Here is a 15,183-nt window from a genome sequence, read left to right as displayed (position 1 = left end):
AGCCCTCACTTGCCGACCACTGACCTGTGCCCAAATGCCCACCTCTGGGCCCTGCTCTGTGCCCCTTCTCTGCTCCAGCTCCTACCCCAAGGGCAGCCCTGCTGGCCCTCTAAGCTGCCCCCGTGTGACATGTCTCAACTTCCAGGGAGGGGCAATGACCAGAGTGCCCTGAGCCCTGGCTTCCTTCTGACCCCCTCTCCTGCCTTGCTCGATTGGTTGACCACTCCTTTTCTGAGAAACCCCTGTCCTCAGTCCCTGGACAGGGGGCTTCCAAGGCTGGGACCAAGAGGACCCCCCGCCCCCCAACCTTCACGCCCAGCCTTCTCGAGCAGCAACCAAACCTGCAGCCCTGGACAGACGCTCAGAGGAGCAGAGGGACACGGGCCTTGCTCACGGCCACGTGTGACCATGCAAAGTAGGGTCGTTAACTGAGACACACCCCTAATGACAAGCTAGTCAAGTTCACTGGGGTGCAGGAAATGAGGGGGACAGGGGCCTGGGAAACGACGTCTTGTAGCCAAGTGGGAAATGGATCCTACCCATGAACTTCCCACCTGGAGAACAAGCATGTGCAGCAAAGCCTGGTGCTCAGCTCTGCAACGTTACCTTCACGAGGGGGGCCATGAGCCCAGCAGGGAGATCGAAGTAGGGCACGTTGGGGACCAGGCTGGGGTCATCATGGTTGATGTGCGGAGGGCCCTGGCGCCGCATGTGGGGGGGCTGCCCATTGAAGCCGTGGGGTGGAGGGCCGAAGTCCGGGTGCTGGGGCCCACCCCAAGGCGGGTGCTCGTTGATCGCAGGGTGAGGCATGCGGTGGCCAGGGTGGTGGTGAGGGGGTCCCATTTCTGCAGAACAGAGACTGCACTCAGGCCTGCTGGCAAGTCAAGAGCTGGGCAGTGCCAGCAGACCTGCCCAGCGCCTTCCCCTGGCTGGTCCGTTCACAGCCCCGAGGAGCAGCTGGGGCTGGCAGTGGCCTGTCCTGCACACAGCTGCACCTAACAGACCTCCGGGGTAAAAGAAGGAGCCACAGGGAAACCACATAACCTTCAAAGAGCCACGTTATGAGCTGGACTGTGCAAATGCCCCTGCAAATTCACTCCTAATCCAGGGGAATGGAGGTCCTGGGACTGGGCCCTGATCCAGTACTGACGGCTATCTCTATACGATGAGACTAACACACAGAGGAGATGCAGGGAGAGGCCGGCCACCTACGGGCCACCAGGAGAGGCCCCAGGAGACACCAAGCCAGCTGACACCCTGATCTCAGACCTCCAGCCTCCAGAGCTAGCTGTGGAGAACTCCTTGCTGTGGGAGGCCCCCAGCCCACGGCCCTGTTAGAGCAGCCCTAGAACACTTCACGTAAGCAACAAACCTACTGGTTTCCCAGCTCAACTTATCGTCAAGAATGGATCTGAAAATCCAGGCAGAAGCAGAGTAGAAACGAGATTCTTTAAGGAAACACAGAAGCAGCCAGCCCACGTGTAGGAGGTGCCCCCACCTGCCCCCTGCTTCCGGGCCTGGGCTGGGCTTCTCTGTCACCCTTGACCCCTCCCGCCCGCCACCCTGGCTCAGGGCATGCCAGGTCACAGGGCAGGCTGGTGAGTGAGCTGGCCTCAGGATCTTGCGACAACTGAGGATGTGTCCACTGGCCCCAGGGAGGACCCCGCCCCTCAAGGGTGATCTCACACTCACACACTCACCCGCTTGAAAGTCCCCCTGAGGGTAGTCGAAGCGGTGAGGGTAGGGCGGCCGCTCAAAGGGGTGTCGTGGGGGGAAGTCGTCCTGCATGAAGCGGGGCGGGAAGCGGTTGAAGTTGTGGGGGTGCGGCGGCTGGTTGAACTGCGGGTGCTGCTGGTGGGGCGGGAAGGGCCCGCGGAAGTGCGGCGGCCGCTGCATACGGAAGGGTGGCTCGCGCTGGCCCCCGCCCCAGGGCGGCTGCTCGTGCTGGCTGTTCCAGGGGCCCTCGAACTGGCTGTTCCAGTTGGGATCAGGTTGGCTGTTCCAGGGGGCGTCACGCTGGCCGTTCCAGCCGGGGTCCCCACGCTGCTCACCCCACATGCCCTCGTGGCTGTTGTTCCAGGGTGGGCAGTGGGGCGGCCCGCCCTGGTGGTGTGGGTAGGGGGGCTGCTCAGGAGGCTGCAAAGCAAAGAGCAGAGGTGAGTCCCGGCCTGTGCCGAGTATGCACACTGGTGTCCGGCCGCAAGGTGGGTAGCCGTGAGCCCAGCACCTGAGCTACAGGCCTACAGTCCAGCTGGGCACGGCCGCTTTCACGTCACTCTGACCTGGGCGTAGGATGTGAGGTGCCTGCCGGCACCCCGGGCCCAGAATCTCAAATGCTGCACCCACACTGGGGCTGGGGAGCACCCCAACCTCGTGCCTGACAGGAGCCGTGGGACGAACACCCGTCCGTGAGCCCCTCAGCGGCACAGGGCAGGGGTGCTTCCCCAGTGCTCCCCGGGGGTGCAGGCTGAGCCACGGGGCCTGTGGCCAACCCCTGCCCTGACCACACCCTGCCTGCCTGTTCCCCCTTCTGCCACGCCTCTCCTCGACGTGGCTCTCTCGTCCTGTGTCAGCGTCTGCTCTGCCTCCAGGAACTGTCTTACCTGCCCGGCTGCCGCTGTCAACACTCGCCGAGCTGGGACCGCAGCCCAGGCTCAGGGCCAGCGTGAGGCTGCCCAGAGGGAGAAGCCCCAAAGCCAGATTTTCAACATAACAACTATTTCAAAACGTATAAGACACCACACGGCCGGGCCAGGCCGAGGTGTCCTACCATGGACGGTAGGCACACTGCTGGCCCTCAGTGAGGGAGCCCCACTGTTGTGAGCCTAACCTGCTGGTCCACAGAAAGACTGAGCCAGGAGACCTGAGGCACATTTGTTTCTGCATCAACCAAATGGGCAGAAGCGCCCCCACATGAGAGGGTCCCCACGACCTGGCTGTCATCGCAGGCACCTACAGATGGGGGCCACTTTGTGCAGATACCCAATCCTTCGTGAAGCTGAGGGTGGGCTGGGGGAAGGGGGGCAAATCACAGCCATGATCCCTTACTAGTCAGCCCAGAGCCATCTCCCTTACACACCCCCAGCTCCATACAGGATCACAAGGGAGGGCCACACCCAGCATGGCTGGCCCACAGGCAAGTGGACGCCCAGAGCTGGACCTGGACAGCAAACTGTGGGCTGCTTGCCAGTCATGCTCTGCTGGATGAAGTGCACCCACCCCGGCCTATGAGTCTGACTCCAGGGAACCTGGAGGGAGAGACGGACCAACGTCCCAGTCCCAGAAAACGCTGGTGGCTGAACGCTTTTCACTTCCCTTCCCTTTCTAAGCACCAGGTTCTTTCTAAGGTGATGAGATGTTGACACTGCTGGCCGAACCAGTTAAAAAGGGAAGGAAGCACATCACTGCGCTATGCTCAACATGGTGAACCTTCCGAGCATTCACGTGAACGCGCGGCCTGTGTGACTGAGAAGCCCAGGCAACCCAAGCGCCCAGGAAGGATGCAAAGGCCCCGCTTTCCTCCCCAGCTCCATCCCCACACCTTGGGAAGAGGACCACCCTCTGGCCGCCCCCGCCACCCCGTGCCCTGCGGCAGAATCCGTTAAAGGCCCATGAACCCACACAGGGGCCAGCACCCACCTGCCTGCCATCCACCTACCCCAGCAGCAAGTTCTAAGAGATACCTGCTGTTGGCCCCAAGGAGCAACGGGGTGAGGCTGGTCGAACCATGGGGGCTTATTAGGTGGGATCTGGTCATGAGGCCCAGGGCCACGGGGGCCGCTGGCGGCAGGGTCCTGAACCCCTCCTGAGGCGTCGTACTCGGAAGACCCGGGCATCTGGATGGGAGGCTTGCTGTCATCTAGAACCAGACAAAAGAGCAGTCAGAGAAGGGGGCGGCAGGAAGCACCACCCGAAATGATCTTCAGCAAGCACCCAGGGCCTAGCCAGGCTGGGCTTTACTGCCCAAAAAACCCTTGGTTTTTGACCCCATGGAAAACTGCCACTGCCTTGGGGAAGGCAGCACAGATAGGAGAAGACTTGTTCGGGATACGCACCTCTCTTCTTTGAAAGCGCGACAATAAGTATCCTACTTATTGACTGCTATACCATGTTGACTTTAGCTTACTCAAAAATTTTTATCATCATTTTGTTAAATACACTTTCTGCATCTAGCTGAAAAATCATTTCTTCCCAATTGTTATTCTGTTAGATTTTCTAGTATTAAAAAAAAAAAAAGATTTTGTATTTATTTAGCTGTGCTGGGTTTTAGTCGCAGCATGTGGGACCTAGTTGCCTGACCAGGGATGTAACTCAAGCCCCCGCATCGGGAGCACGGAGTCTTAGGCACTGGACCATCAGGGACGTCTCGATCTTCTAGTATTAAACCACCCTTACATATTCCTAAAACATACCCTATTTGATCATGATGTACCTTTTAAATCCTTGGCCAGACTTCACTTGCTGAGACTTTATTTACTGTTGCTCCATCTCCGCTCAGAAGTGACAGTGGATTAACATTTTTCTAAATTATTATCACAACAGACCCAGATCTTCCTAGACTTTAATAATCCTACTCCATCGGTTCTCTTAGGTACTTGACATCTTTTAAAAAAACTTCTTTCCCTGTTCACGTGGATCTTGTGTAAGTTATCCTGGCCTAGAAAATGACTTAGAGAGCCTTCCTCTCCATTCTCTGGGATGGTTTGTATACAACTGTCTCAGGTGTAAGGGCTGGGTTGCATTTAACCGTGAAATCATCTGCCTAGTGCTTTTAAGTAGATTAGAATCTGATCCTAGGATTGGGCCTGAGACTACAGAACCCGAGCCCTTCCTGGGGGGAGAAGACTGCTTTCTGGAGGCTGCCTCCGGCGGGTGGGTGCTGAGGATGCCACGTACCAGGCTGGGTGGTTGGCGGGATGGCCGGGGCGGGTGTGGGGGCTGGGGGCGGCGCAGGTGGCGGGGGCGTGGCCTTGACATCAGCTTCCATTTGTGGCATCTGGATCTGCTGCTGCTGCTGCTGCTGCTGCTGCTGCTGCTGCTGCTGGGTCAGGCTGTTGACAAACTCCTCGTGCTGGGTCTTGAGGGTCTGGATTTGCTGCTGGAAGGCCAGCTGCACCGGCTGGACCACTGAGGAGTATTCAGTGATGAGGGTCGCCTGGGGGAGAGCATGGAGCCAGCACTCAGCATGTGGGACTCAAGGTCCGAGACCCTCTGGAGCAGCATAGGGACAGCACCCAGAAGGCTGGGGCGATGCTGTGGGCAGCAAGGTCCAGGGATCCAAGGCTGACGTGGGACTGTCATGTAAAACAATCAACTCAGGCTTGACAAGCACAGAGCATCTCAGTCTAACCAAATGTGGTAACGATCAGTGCTGTAGTAGCTTAAAATTCCCTCACAAAGGGAATGTACAAGAACGGCCATGCCCTAGGCTGACACACACACATTAAAATGCCACCACTGACACACATCCTAGGATGGGCTCACAGGCTATATGGCTTTGAATGAGTCACTACCTCCCTGGGGGCCTCGATTTCTTCATCTGTAAAATGGGACAGTAACAGAACCTACCTCTGGGGACTAGGAAATAATACAGTGAACAGGACCAGGGCGGCTTAGTAACCATGAGCTATTGCCACCAACTCAAGAAGAGAAAAGCAGGGAGTATCACTGTGGTATGGTGATGTGAGACCGTTCTTATTTAGCAACAAAAAATAGTGGATAAAATTTTTTAGCAGTCTGAGATGCACGTTCGTCGTTTGCCTCTCTGGGCACGAAAGCGTCTCCCCTGTAGGGAGGGCGGCGGTCAGGAGCACCACAGGGGAACAGTCAACATGTGGCTTCCGACACTTCTCGATGTGCAGGAAGACGACGCCTCACGGCAGACAATCAGGGCTGTGAGCGGTGTCTTTTATCCAGACAGCTCTCGCTGGGGTGGCAATGCCAGAGCCACGGCAGAGGGAACCAAGGAGATCTGGCCCTCCTCTCCCTGCCCTGTGACCCTGTCCTCTGAGCAGATGCCCCCTCTGAGAAGCACACAGGGGACCCTGTGCCCAACACGATGACCATTCAGCCTAGATTATTCAAGGTTTTCCGTACGTTCATATCATGCCTGGAGGACCAGGGCAGGCGGGCCAAAGACACCCCCGAAAGCAGGGCCTATGCCAGGTAGCCTGGTCATGGCACACCAGGAGACACCCTGGCGGGCTCCCTCAGGGGGAGCTCACTGGCTGCTGTGGAGGGGGTGGGCCCCAGCGCTGCTCCTCAGACCTGCCTCCCATCGCTCACCACCACACCAGGGCACCCCTGGGAGTTGGGTTTGGAAGATGCTACCAGGACCCCGAGGGCTCCACCCAGCCCCCCAACCTCAGGGAGCAGTGCACACCTGGTACTGGCCGAGCCCCAGGGCCGGGCTCTGTAACTGCTGGATGATGGAGTCGTCGAAGTAGCCGTTCTTCTCCCAGAGCTGTAGGAGCTGGACGTGGAGAAGGGAGATGCTTGTCAGGGGGAGACGAGCCCACACGCCCCCAGCCCCGCCCCGCCCCGCCCCGCCCGGCTGCCCCGCGTACCCGGGCGATCTTCTGCTGCTTGTCCTCCTCCACGGCCAGGAAGCTGGTACAGTAGATGGGCACCACGACCTTCTGCAGGGCGGCCAGCAGCTCCCGGGCCTGCTTGCGCTGGCTGTGAGGGAGAGACCTTCCGCGCGTCAGGGCCCTGGGGCGGGACCCAGCCACGCGCCCGTTACCACTGCGGCTCCGGCCACAGCCCCCTCTGCCTTCTCGGGGAAACGGGCCCCCAACCTGGCCGGGACAAGGGCTGGGCCCCCCACGAGAGCCATGCTGGCACCCGGGCCCGAGGGACAGACGGACAGATGGCAGTGGGAAAGAACACAGCCCAGGGGCTCTCAGAGCACAGCCTGTCCTCCCGGCCCCCTCATCAGCACCACGACCCTGCCCTCCCAGCGTGGCCTGAGGACTGCCAGACGTGGGCTGCTGAGAGGCCCTGTCGCCCACAAGGGCTGGGCTGGTGCTGCTGTGGGTGTGGGGCCTAGGCCCTGAAGCTTTGCTCAGCACAGCCACCCTCTCTGCACAAGGCAATCTGGGCTGGGACCCCACCTTCCACGAGGGAGCACGTGGGCTGTCAAGGGGCCTAGGAATCAGGTCTGCAGGACGAGGTGGCCTTTCAGTGGGGGCAGGGCGCAGGTGAGGGGTGGCTGCGGGTACACTCTGAGCATGAGTGAGTATGGGGACTCCCCAGGCTGTACAATGAGGTATCAGAGCCTGGGAAAGAAGGGGGGCAGCTGGAGCCCCTCCCAGAGGCGAGCCCAGAGACAGCAGCAAGGGCCTGAGGATGGGGGAGGGCAGTCCAGGCAGGAGGACAGGGCCGGCGGCACTGGGCTTCCCAGCAGGGCTCAGGAAGGGCATGGCTGCAGAAGTGCCAGAAACAGGGCTGTCTCTGCCGAGCTGCCCTGAGTCCGTGGAGCGGCTGGTGGTTCAGAAGGGCACACAAGGTTCCGAGCAGCTGCTAGTTTCCCAGCGGCAGAGAAATAAGGGAAGGTAAGGCAGGGAGCGCGAAGTGGAAGCGGAACTGCCCACGTGGCCCAGGAAGCAGGGAGTGGCGGGCCAGCTGCATGCAGGCGGAAGTGGGCAAGAGCCGGATCTGCGCCTACTGCCCTCATGGGAGCTGTCCCTTTAGCCGGTCAAGTTCAAGGTCAAATGTGGCAGCCAGTCTTCACAGCGACAGGCTAGCCTCACTAGCCCTGTGAGATTCCACCTATCTTTGGCCCAGGCATTGGTTTCGTGACTTAACCTTTGTCCTAAGACACCAGAAACGCCATGAGGAAGTACATACTGGCCCGGCCTTAGGATGGCTGGGTGGAGAGGGGAGGCAAGTCTCTGGGCTGGGACACAGGATTAGCCAGGAGGCCCCATGGGAAGACTCCTGAAGCAGAGTGCATTCAGGGCAATGGAGTGTGTGTAGAACAGCGAAGAAAGAAAAATGAGTGGCAGGTATGAACAAGGCAGCCAACAGACGCTGAAAAACACATAGAAGTTGCCCTGAAAGCAAGGCACAAGGGGACAGTGGCCTCGGGGGGGTGCAGGGTCCAGGGTAGGGGCCGAGGGGTGTATGTGAGGGGACGGGGGTGGGGGGCTGTCCTCCCCGTGGGGGCTTGTGGCTCAGACCAACCCTCTAGAAGAGGGATCCCTGGCCCCAGGACAGGCCGGGCTCCTGCGGGCAGAGCAGCGGCCAGGAGGGGGCGGAGGAGCGGGGGGACGGTGGGGCTGGCGGGCGCTCACCAGTGGTGCAGCACGTCGTTGATCAAGTAGATGAGGTGCAGCCGCAGCTCGAAGTGTGCGCCATCGGCCGTGATGCGGTTGCGGAGGTGGCCCGCCATCAGTTCGCAGTGCGGCGGGGACTTGGCGTTGCTGAACATCCAGTTCTTCCCAGCCTGCAACAGCCAGGACAGCGGGTGAAGCGGGGCTGGCTTCCCCAGGTCGAGGGCGTGCGGACGCCTAGGAGCGCCCAGGGATCTCCACCCACCTTCCTTCTCTCTCGGCGGGAGAGCCCACGGAAGTGCTCAGGCAGAAAGCGGAGGGAGAAACGGGGTGCCCGAGGGTAGCCCTGGCCCAGACAGGCTGTGGGAGCCCCCATCTCATCAGGAGCACCAGGTTCCAGAGTATGCCCCCACCCCTGCCCCATCCTCACCGAGATGGCATCCTTGGTGCAGGTATCGATGATGGGCTGCAGCAGGTTGTCAAACTCGTTCATGTCCAGCTGCGTCTCCTCCAGGAGCTTCTGCATCTGCTGCTCCAGTGCATGGGCCACGGCTGCTGTCACCTGCTCCTGGAAGGCCGGGTGACGCCGAGACTACGTGAGGAGGGACCCCGGCCCAGGCACGCCCAGGCTGGCCCATCCGTGCCCCGCCCCCAGCATTCACACTGGAAGCCTGAGACAAGCATCGGAGAGTCATGCCACAGTACAAGAGTAGGCAGCGGGTGAAGCCCGGCAAGACACAGAGGGAGACGGTGCCCCGCCAGAGGCGACAGATGGCAAGCCTAAGGCCCAGAGGAACAAGGAGCCTCTGCGTGTGAACTCGCCAAAAAAAGAAAGAAAAATGAGTGGCAGGTGTGAATAAGGCGCGGGGAGGACGCACATAAACAGACACCAGTCAAAGAAACACAGAGCCATCGCGCTGGCCACCAGGAGTCCAAAATTAACACGCGATGCCAGACTTCTGCCCATTACACTGGCAGACTGAGGTGTGGCTGAGACCCAGCACGGCGGGGGCACAAGCAGTCCGCCCAGGGCTGGCTGAGGCTAGACTGCCCGGTTTGTGAAGAGTTCCATGTGCAAACTGAGAGTGAACATTCTGGAGTATTTTGTTTCTAATACATCAACTTGCATCTCAACTCCAGTAAAAAAACCGGGGCTGGTATTTCAGTGTCCTTTTATCCTCGGGTTTCCGGCAGTTCATCCTACTGTATCTGGCCAAAGTACCAGACTGTGATGGACTGGGAGAAAAAGGTCCACCTCACGAGAGCCTCCGCCTAATTGGCAAGAACTGTGCCAATGGCACCAGAGGCCATCTGGCGTTCTCCATCACACCATTTCCTACGTGAGGCTCACTTGTCAGCATCTGCTGCAGCATGATGGGGGCACGCGCAACGAGCTCACTGGGAGGAGACGTAACCTCAGGGTCCGGCGTGAGGGGCTGAGCTAAGCACACACAGGCGGCAGCAGCGCTGGAGGAGCGACGCCTGTCCCGCACCAGGCGCTGGACAACGGGACAGCCCCATCCTCAGCGCAGACGCGAAGCCCGAGGCACAGAGGGGAGCGCCAGGCGCCCCTCGGGAGGAGCGGCGGGGCGGGAGGAGCAGGCCCGTACCTGTCTGAGGGCCAGCAGGTGCTGCTCCTGCTGCTGCAGGTTCCACTGGCTCTGCTGGATGAGCTCGTCCATGGACGGGGTGCCCTGGGCTGGCGCAACGGGCGCCGCGGGGGCCAGCGGGGGCTGGGACAGGGGAGGCAGGGTCGCAGCCGGTTCCAGCTCCGGGGCCTGCTGCTTGCAGATGACTGGCAGGAGAGGAGGAGAGGCAGCCCCTGTGAGGAGGCGGCGGGGGCCCAGGTATCCCCTTGGCAGCCACTTGGGCAGCTCCCCTCCGTACACTCAGCCCCCAGCAGAGGACCCCTGCGACCTGTCCCAGCTATTCACCCTGTCTCACAGGGCCTGGGCCCCTTCCACTTGCCCTCTCCTCGGAGACCTTTGGGATGGTCATCTCTCCACTCTCCAGCTAACACCATCTGGCCTTGACCGTGGTCCTTCAGCCCAGAAGCCCAAAGCCACCCCCTTCCACCCTCGCCTGGGCCTGAACAAACAGTCCTTCTGCAAGGGGCTCTCTTGACCCCGAGCATCCTCGCCTGCTGTCCCCCAGTCTACTCTTCCCTTCCAGGTAACAAAGCTACTGAGCCTCTGGAGAGCCAACCAGCAAGGCCACACACCCGTGGCCCTGTGGAAGGAGCGCGGCAGCGACCCGACACACGCGCCGGCCTCTGCACACTGGGCCTCTCGCCTGCCCTTCCACAGACTCTACTCTTCTGCATTCAGGGGTTAATCCAGATGGAGGCAGTGTAGGCCGCCCCGTCCTGCCGGCAGGAGACAGGATGGGCAAGTGCAGGCCCCGAACCTTGCCAGATAAGGCAGGAAGGGAGCACTTGGGGAAGGGTCCCTGGACAGATGGCTGCCTCTGCCTTTGGGCCTCATCTGGTCTCAACAGGACCATACACTGCTGGAGCCCTTCTGAGTCCCACCCTCAGGGGGGCCAGCCAAAGAAAGAACAGTGGGGTGGAGCGTGCTGCCCAGGGCCCGCACAGGGCGCCTAGGTCTGAGGTGGGCCTTCCGGTCCTTGCTCCCAGGGCCCTTGCACCCCATGGGATCACCCCGACGTGCAGTCGGGATCACAGCCCTCGCTGCTTCAGCAAATGTGTCCCCTTGCTCTCTTTCATTTTCTATCTTTACTGGCTCCTCCCATTAGCATCTAGTCACGGTGGAGTCTCCAATCTTTACAAACTCCCCCTTCAGCCTGTGCCTCCCCATCCAACAATTTTACAGCTGAAGTTCATCTTCAGCTCTTTTCCCGTTTATCTCAACCCACAGAGGCCTGGGCTCTGCCTGCCCACCCCACCCCCAAAGCCACTGCAGCCATCCCCACTCAGTCAGATGGCCCCGTCTCGGCTCCTTGTCACATGTGGCCGGTGTGGCCGTTCCCTTCCTCTGTCCGACTCTTACATGCTGGATGCCTGGACTGTGAACTAGACTCTCCTCTCTGAGCAAGGCTCCAGGGGAGTGTGATGTATTGCTGTGGCTGCAGTTCCAATCTGCACTCCACGACAGGGAGCCTCCAGCCCTCGGCCTGTGAGGAACCCGGCTGCACAGCAGCAGGTGAGCAGCGAGCCAGCGAAGCTGCAGCTGTATTTAGAGCTGCTCCCCGTCGTTCCCATTATCGCCTGTGCCCCGCCTCCAGTCAGATCAGCGGCAGCATCAGATTCTCACAGGATCATGAACCCTACTGTGAACCACGCACGTGAGGGATGCAGGTTGCGAGCCCCTTATGAGAATAATCTATTGCTTGACGACCTACTTACGGTGAGTTGTCTAACTATTCCATTACATATCACAATGTAGTAATAACAGAAATAAAGTGCACAAGTATAAGGCACTCGCATCATCCCAAACCAGTCCCCCTGCCCCACCATCGTCTGCAGAAACACTGTCTCCCATGAATCTGGTCCCTGATGCCATGAAGTTTGGGGACCACTGCTCTATAACCCCTAAATCTACCAGTGGCACCTTGGATTCCTCAGGCTTTAGGCCTTAGACCAAACACCCACTGTTTTCCGCAGATGCCCCAAACAGGTACGGTTCCTCCTGCCCCGTGCCCCACCCCTTCCAAAGCCCCACTCCTGATCCATGGCTGGCACAGCCACGCCCACTCACCCAAGCCAGAAGCGAAGTTCGTGCACCTCTCTCCCCCTTGCACCCCACGCAGTCAAGCCACCCTTCTAGATCACACACCACTGTGCGCGGCCATCACTGCCACTACTCTGCCTTGACCCGTCACCCCGGGAATTGGTTTCCCTGCACCCAGTCCTGCCCGCTTTCCTCTTCTCTATCCCATGGCCGTACTGCTGCTGATACAAGTGGGGTCCAAGGGGCCAGCCCCAGGTGACACCGAGACAAGCACAGAAATAGCAGGGGAGTGTTTGGCCATGAAAGGCAGTTCGATGTTCCATGGTTTACATTTTTGGGGGGCTGTGCCGTGCAACTTGCAGGGTCTTAGCCCCCTGTCCAGGGACTGAACCCGGGCCCCGGCACTGAAAGCACTGAGGTCCTAACCACTAGACCACCAGGAACTCTCGTAAAAGTTCACATTTTTATTGTACTTTGCAAAACTGTACTTTCTGCAACAGATTGGAAAAAAAAAACAAAACCAGTTTGCTGTGTAGGGTGTAGGAGTCTGTAGGGTGTGGTTCCTGAGCGGTCCCGGAACTCAGTCTTCTCAAACCTCCAGGCTGGCTGCATAATGGCTAGCCCTGCTCCAGAACACAGTACTGGAACCCTTCTAGAGCTTCCCCAGAGCTTCCCGAATTTCTAAGTCCTTTGCAAGCTAGCCCTCCCTGCTCTGTACCCTCACTTCTGGCCACTCCAAGAATCACTCGTTCTCTGGGCTTTGGGAACCCTGAGCTTCTGTTCCCACTACTCCTCAACCCCTCCTAAGGTTCCATCTTCTGTCTGAACACTCTCGTCTCCTCAATTTCTACTTGGTTTTAACTCTGTCACAGACTTTAACAGCAACGGAGATACTGTTACCTGCAAAATGGATTCCCTGAGCCCCAATCTTCGCCTGCTAGAAGCACCCCAAGCTCCCCACATTATGGCATCAAGTCCCAAGCCACCTCCTACTGCTGACCTTCCAGAGTGGGAGTGGGCTCCCCTTGAAGGAGAAGCATCTCTCGCCTCATGGTCACCCAAACGCAGTCCTCCCTTGCCCCGTTATGTCACCCACATCAATATCCACCTGGCAGTTCAGCTCATGCATTTTACCCCTCAACCCTCGCTGCCCCCAGACCCACTTTCTCTACTCAACTCACTGACCACTCCAGACCGCATCACCAGCTGCCCCCAGGCCCACTTTCTCTATGCAACTCACTGGCTTACTCCAGACCACATCACCAGCTGCCTCACTGGTCCTGGTCTCCACTCATGCCACCCCAGCCTGTCCGCCACATAGGCCACACAAACCCAAGCCACCTCTTCCTGTTCTGGCCTCTCTAGTGGTTCCCTACTGCCTATACCAGGGGTTTCAAATCTGATGGGCTGAGGCTAAGGAACGGTTTGCTCCAGAAACACACAGGTAAATGGGTACATTTTGCCTACAATTTCAGGCAACAGACCCCCCCTAATCATATCTCTAACCTAAACAAGCAAGACTTCCTTGGTGGTTCAGTGGTTAAAAATCAACCTCCCAATGCAGGGGATGTGGGTTCAATCCCCAGTCAAGAACTAATATCCCATATGCCGCAGGCAACTTAAGTTCTCACAACACAACTACCAAGCTCCTGAGCTCTGGAGCCCACGAACCACAACTAAATAAATATTAAAACAAATGAAAACCTAAACAGGTACCAAAAGCAGCCCTGAACAAAGGAAGAAAACCCAAACTTTCCCTTGGAAACTTTCCCACTCCAGAGCAAACTCTTCTCCTGTCTACACATATCTAGGTGCCATGCTGGATCTCTTACGCTTTGGTTTCTCTCTCGGCTCTCAAAACACACTGGGCCTGTTCAAGCCACTGTACTTTTTTCCATAAGAACACCTACTACATGCTACCTATTAGGCACAGCAATGTCCCAAACAAGGTCTGGTTGGCCTCAAGGAGCTTGTAGTCCGGGGAGCATTCACCTTTCAATGTCCAACTGCTTGGCAATCTACAACACAACGGTATCTAGAAGCTAGGGATTTGCTACTGAACAAGACAGAAGTGAGCTCAGGGACTATCTATCTGGTGTCTATATTTGTTATTCATAGGCTAGCTGTGATAACAAACTCCATCTTAAACTCTTTAAGGGCAAGGCTGGGTTCCTGAAGCACAAACCAGTGAACATAAACAATTGCCAAGTAGTAAAGTCCACAGGACAATTCATTTTGATCTGGACTGCAACTACCAGAAATGCACAAAAACCCTGCTGGACGCCCCAGAGAGCCCGCAAAGAGGGCTGGACGGTATTCGTCCGGAGGGTCCCACTCAGCCTGGCTTCTATCACTTCCTCTCTGTAAAACACTGAAGCACTCTACTCGGTGACATCAGTCATCATGTTTGCAAAACAACAGGAATCCCTGATTCCGAGCCCAGAAGGAAGATCAATAACCTCGTTCTCCATGACACTCGGACCCTGCAGCCTCAGGGCTGCAGGACTCCAGGAACAGCGGAAAAGATCATACATGCCGAACTAACCCATTTTTCACAAAGAAATAGCATGCGACCCCAAATAAGGCGTTTTGTGGTAGAGCCGAGATGGAATCGGAGAAAGGAAGTGCTAGAGGGGGCGGCCTGAGAGCTGGAGAGGACTCACGCTGCTGCTGCTCCAGCGCCAACTTGCACTTGTAGTAACTGTAGAACTCGCCTCCGAACAGAAAAGAGAATTTCGGGTTGTCCTTCTGCTTCTCCATCGTCATCTTTTCAAACTCGGGCCCGTTCCGAGCCACGAACTGGGCCAGCTTGTCGATGACATTTCGGAGCTCCTGGTCTGGAGGACGGAGAAAAGGCCACACGGGGCGTCAGCGAGGACCGCCCAAATCCGGAGGCCCTGGGTTCCCAGCCCGCGTCCGCCGGTCGGGGTCCCTAGGGGTGGGCCCCGGAGAGGCCACCCTTGTACGGGTCCCGATAGGGGCCAGAAGCGCGCGCCGGGAATGCGAGGACCCGCGGGAGAGGCCGCGGGCAAACCCGGGAGGCCGAGCCCCGCCCCTTCCTAGGCCCGGGGACCCTAGGAGGCGGGGCGGGCCAGCTGGGGATCCCGGGGGGAGATCAACGGGGCCCGAGTCAGGGCTGGGCCTCACCGTCTGGCGGCAGCGGCATCTCCATGGCTCCGGCCGCGGGGAACGTCCTCCGGTGCCTCACGATCGCCCACCAG

At 58.7% G+C, this 15,183-nt stretch overlaps 1 protein-coding gene across 1 annotated transcript in view; it reads right to left on the bottom strand.

The window, feature by feature from the left end:
* The window catches only part of CHERP (calcium homeostasis endoplasmic reticulum protein), a 19,128-nt gene extending 3,945 nt beyond the window's left edge, over positions 1-15,183 (bottom strand). The window contains exons 1-11 of the mRNA XM_068979436.1: positions 15,110-15,183; positions 14,626-14,799; positions 9,884-10,068; positions 8,704-8,841; positions 8,295-8,446; positions 6,567-6,678; positions 6,383-6,472; positions 4,897-5,155; positions 3,684-3,859; positions 1,701-2,136; positions 607-845 (exon numbers count right to left, since the gene is read on the bottom strand). Coding sequence (XP_068835537.1) covers positions 607-845; positions 1,701-2,136; positions 3,684-3,859; positions 4,897-5,155; positions 6,383-6,472; positions 6,567-6,678; positions 8,295-8,446; positions 8,704-8,841; positions 9,884-10,068; positions 14,626-14,799; positions 15,110-15,134 — 1,986 coding nt within the window. The 5' untranslated portion in view covers positions 15,135-15,183. The remainder of the gene's footprint in view (positions 1-606; positions 846-1,700; positions 2,137-3,683; positions 3,860-4,896; positions 5,156-6,382; positions 6,473-6,566; positions 6,679-8,294; positions 8,447-8,703; positions 8,842-9,883; positions 10,069-14,625; positions 14,800-15,109) is intronic.

The sequence above is a fragment of the Capricornis sumatraensis genome, chromosome 9 (assembly GCF_032405125.1).
Source record: "Capricornis sumatraensis isolate serow.1 chromosome 9, serow.2, whole genome shotgun sequence".
Lineage (NCBI taxonomy): Eukaryota > Metazoa > Chordata > Mammalia > Artiodactyla > Bovidae > Capricornis > Capricornis sumatraensis.
Note: the sequence above shows the minus strand (reverse complement) of the source record. Positions and strands in the feature narration are given on the sequence as shown.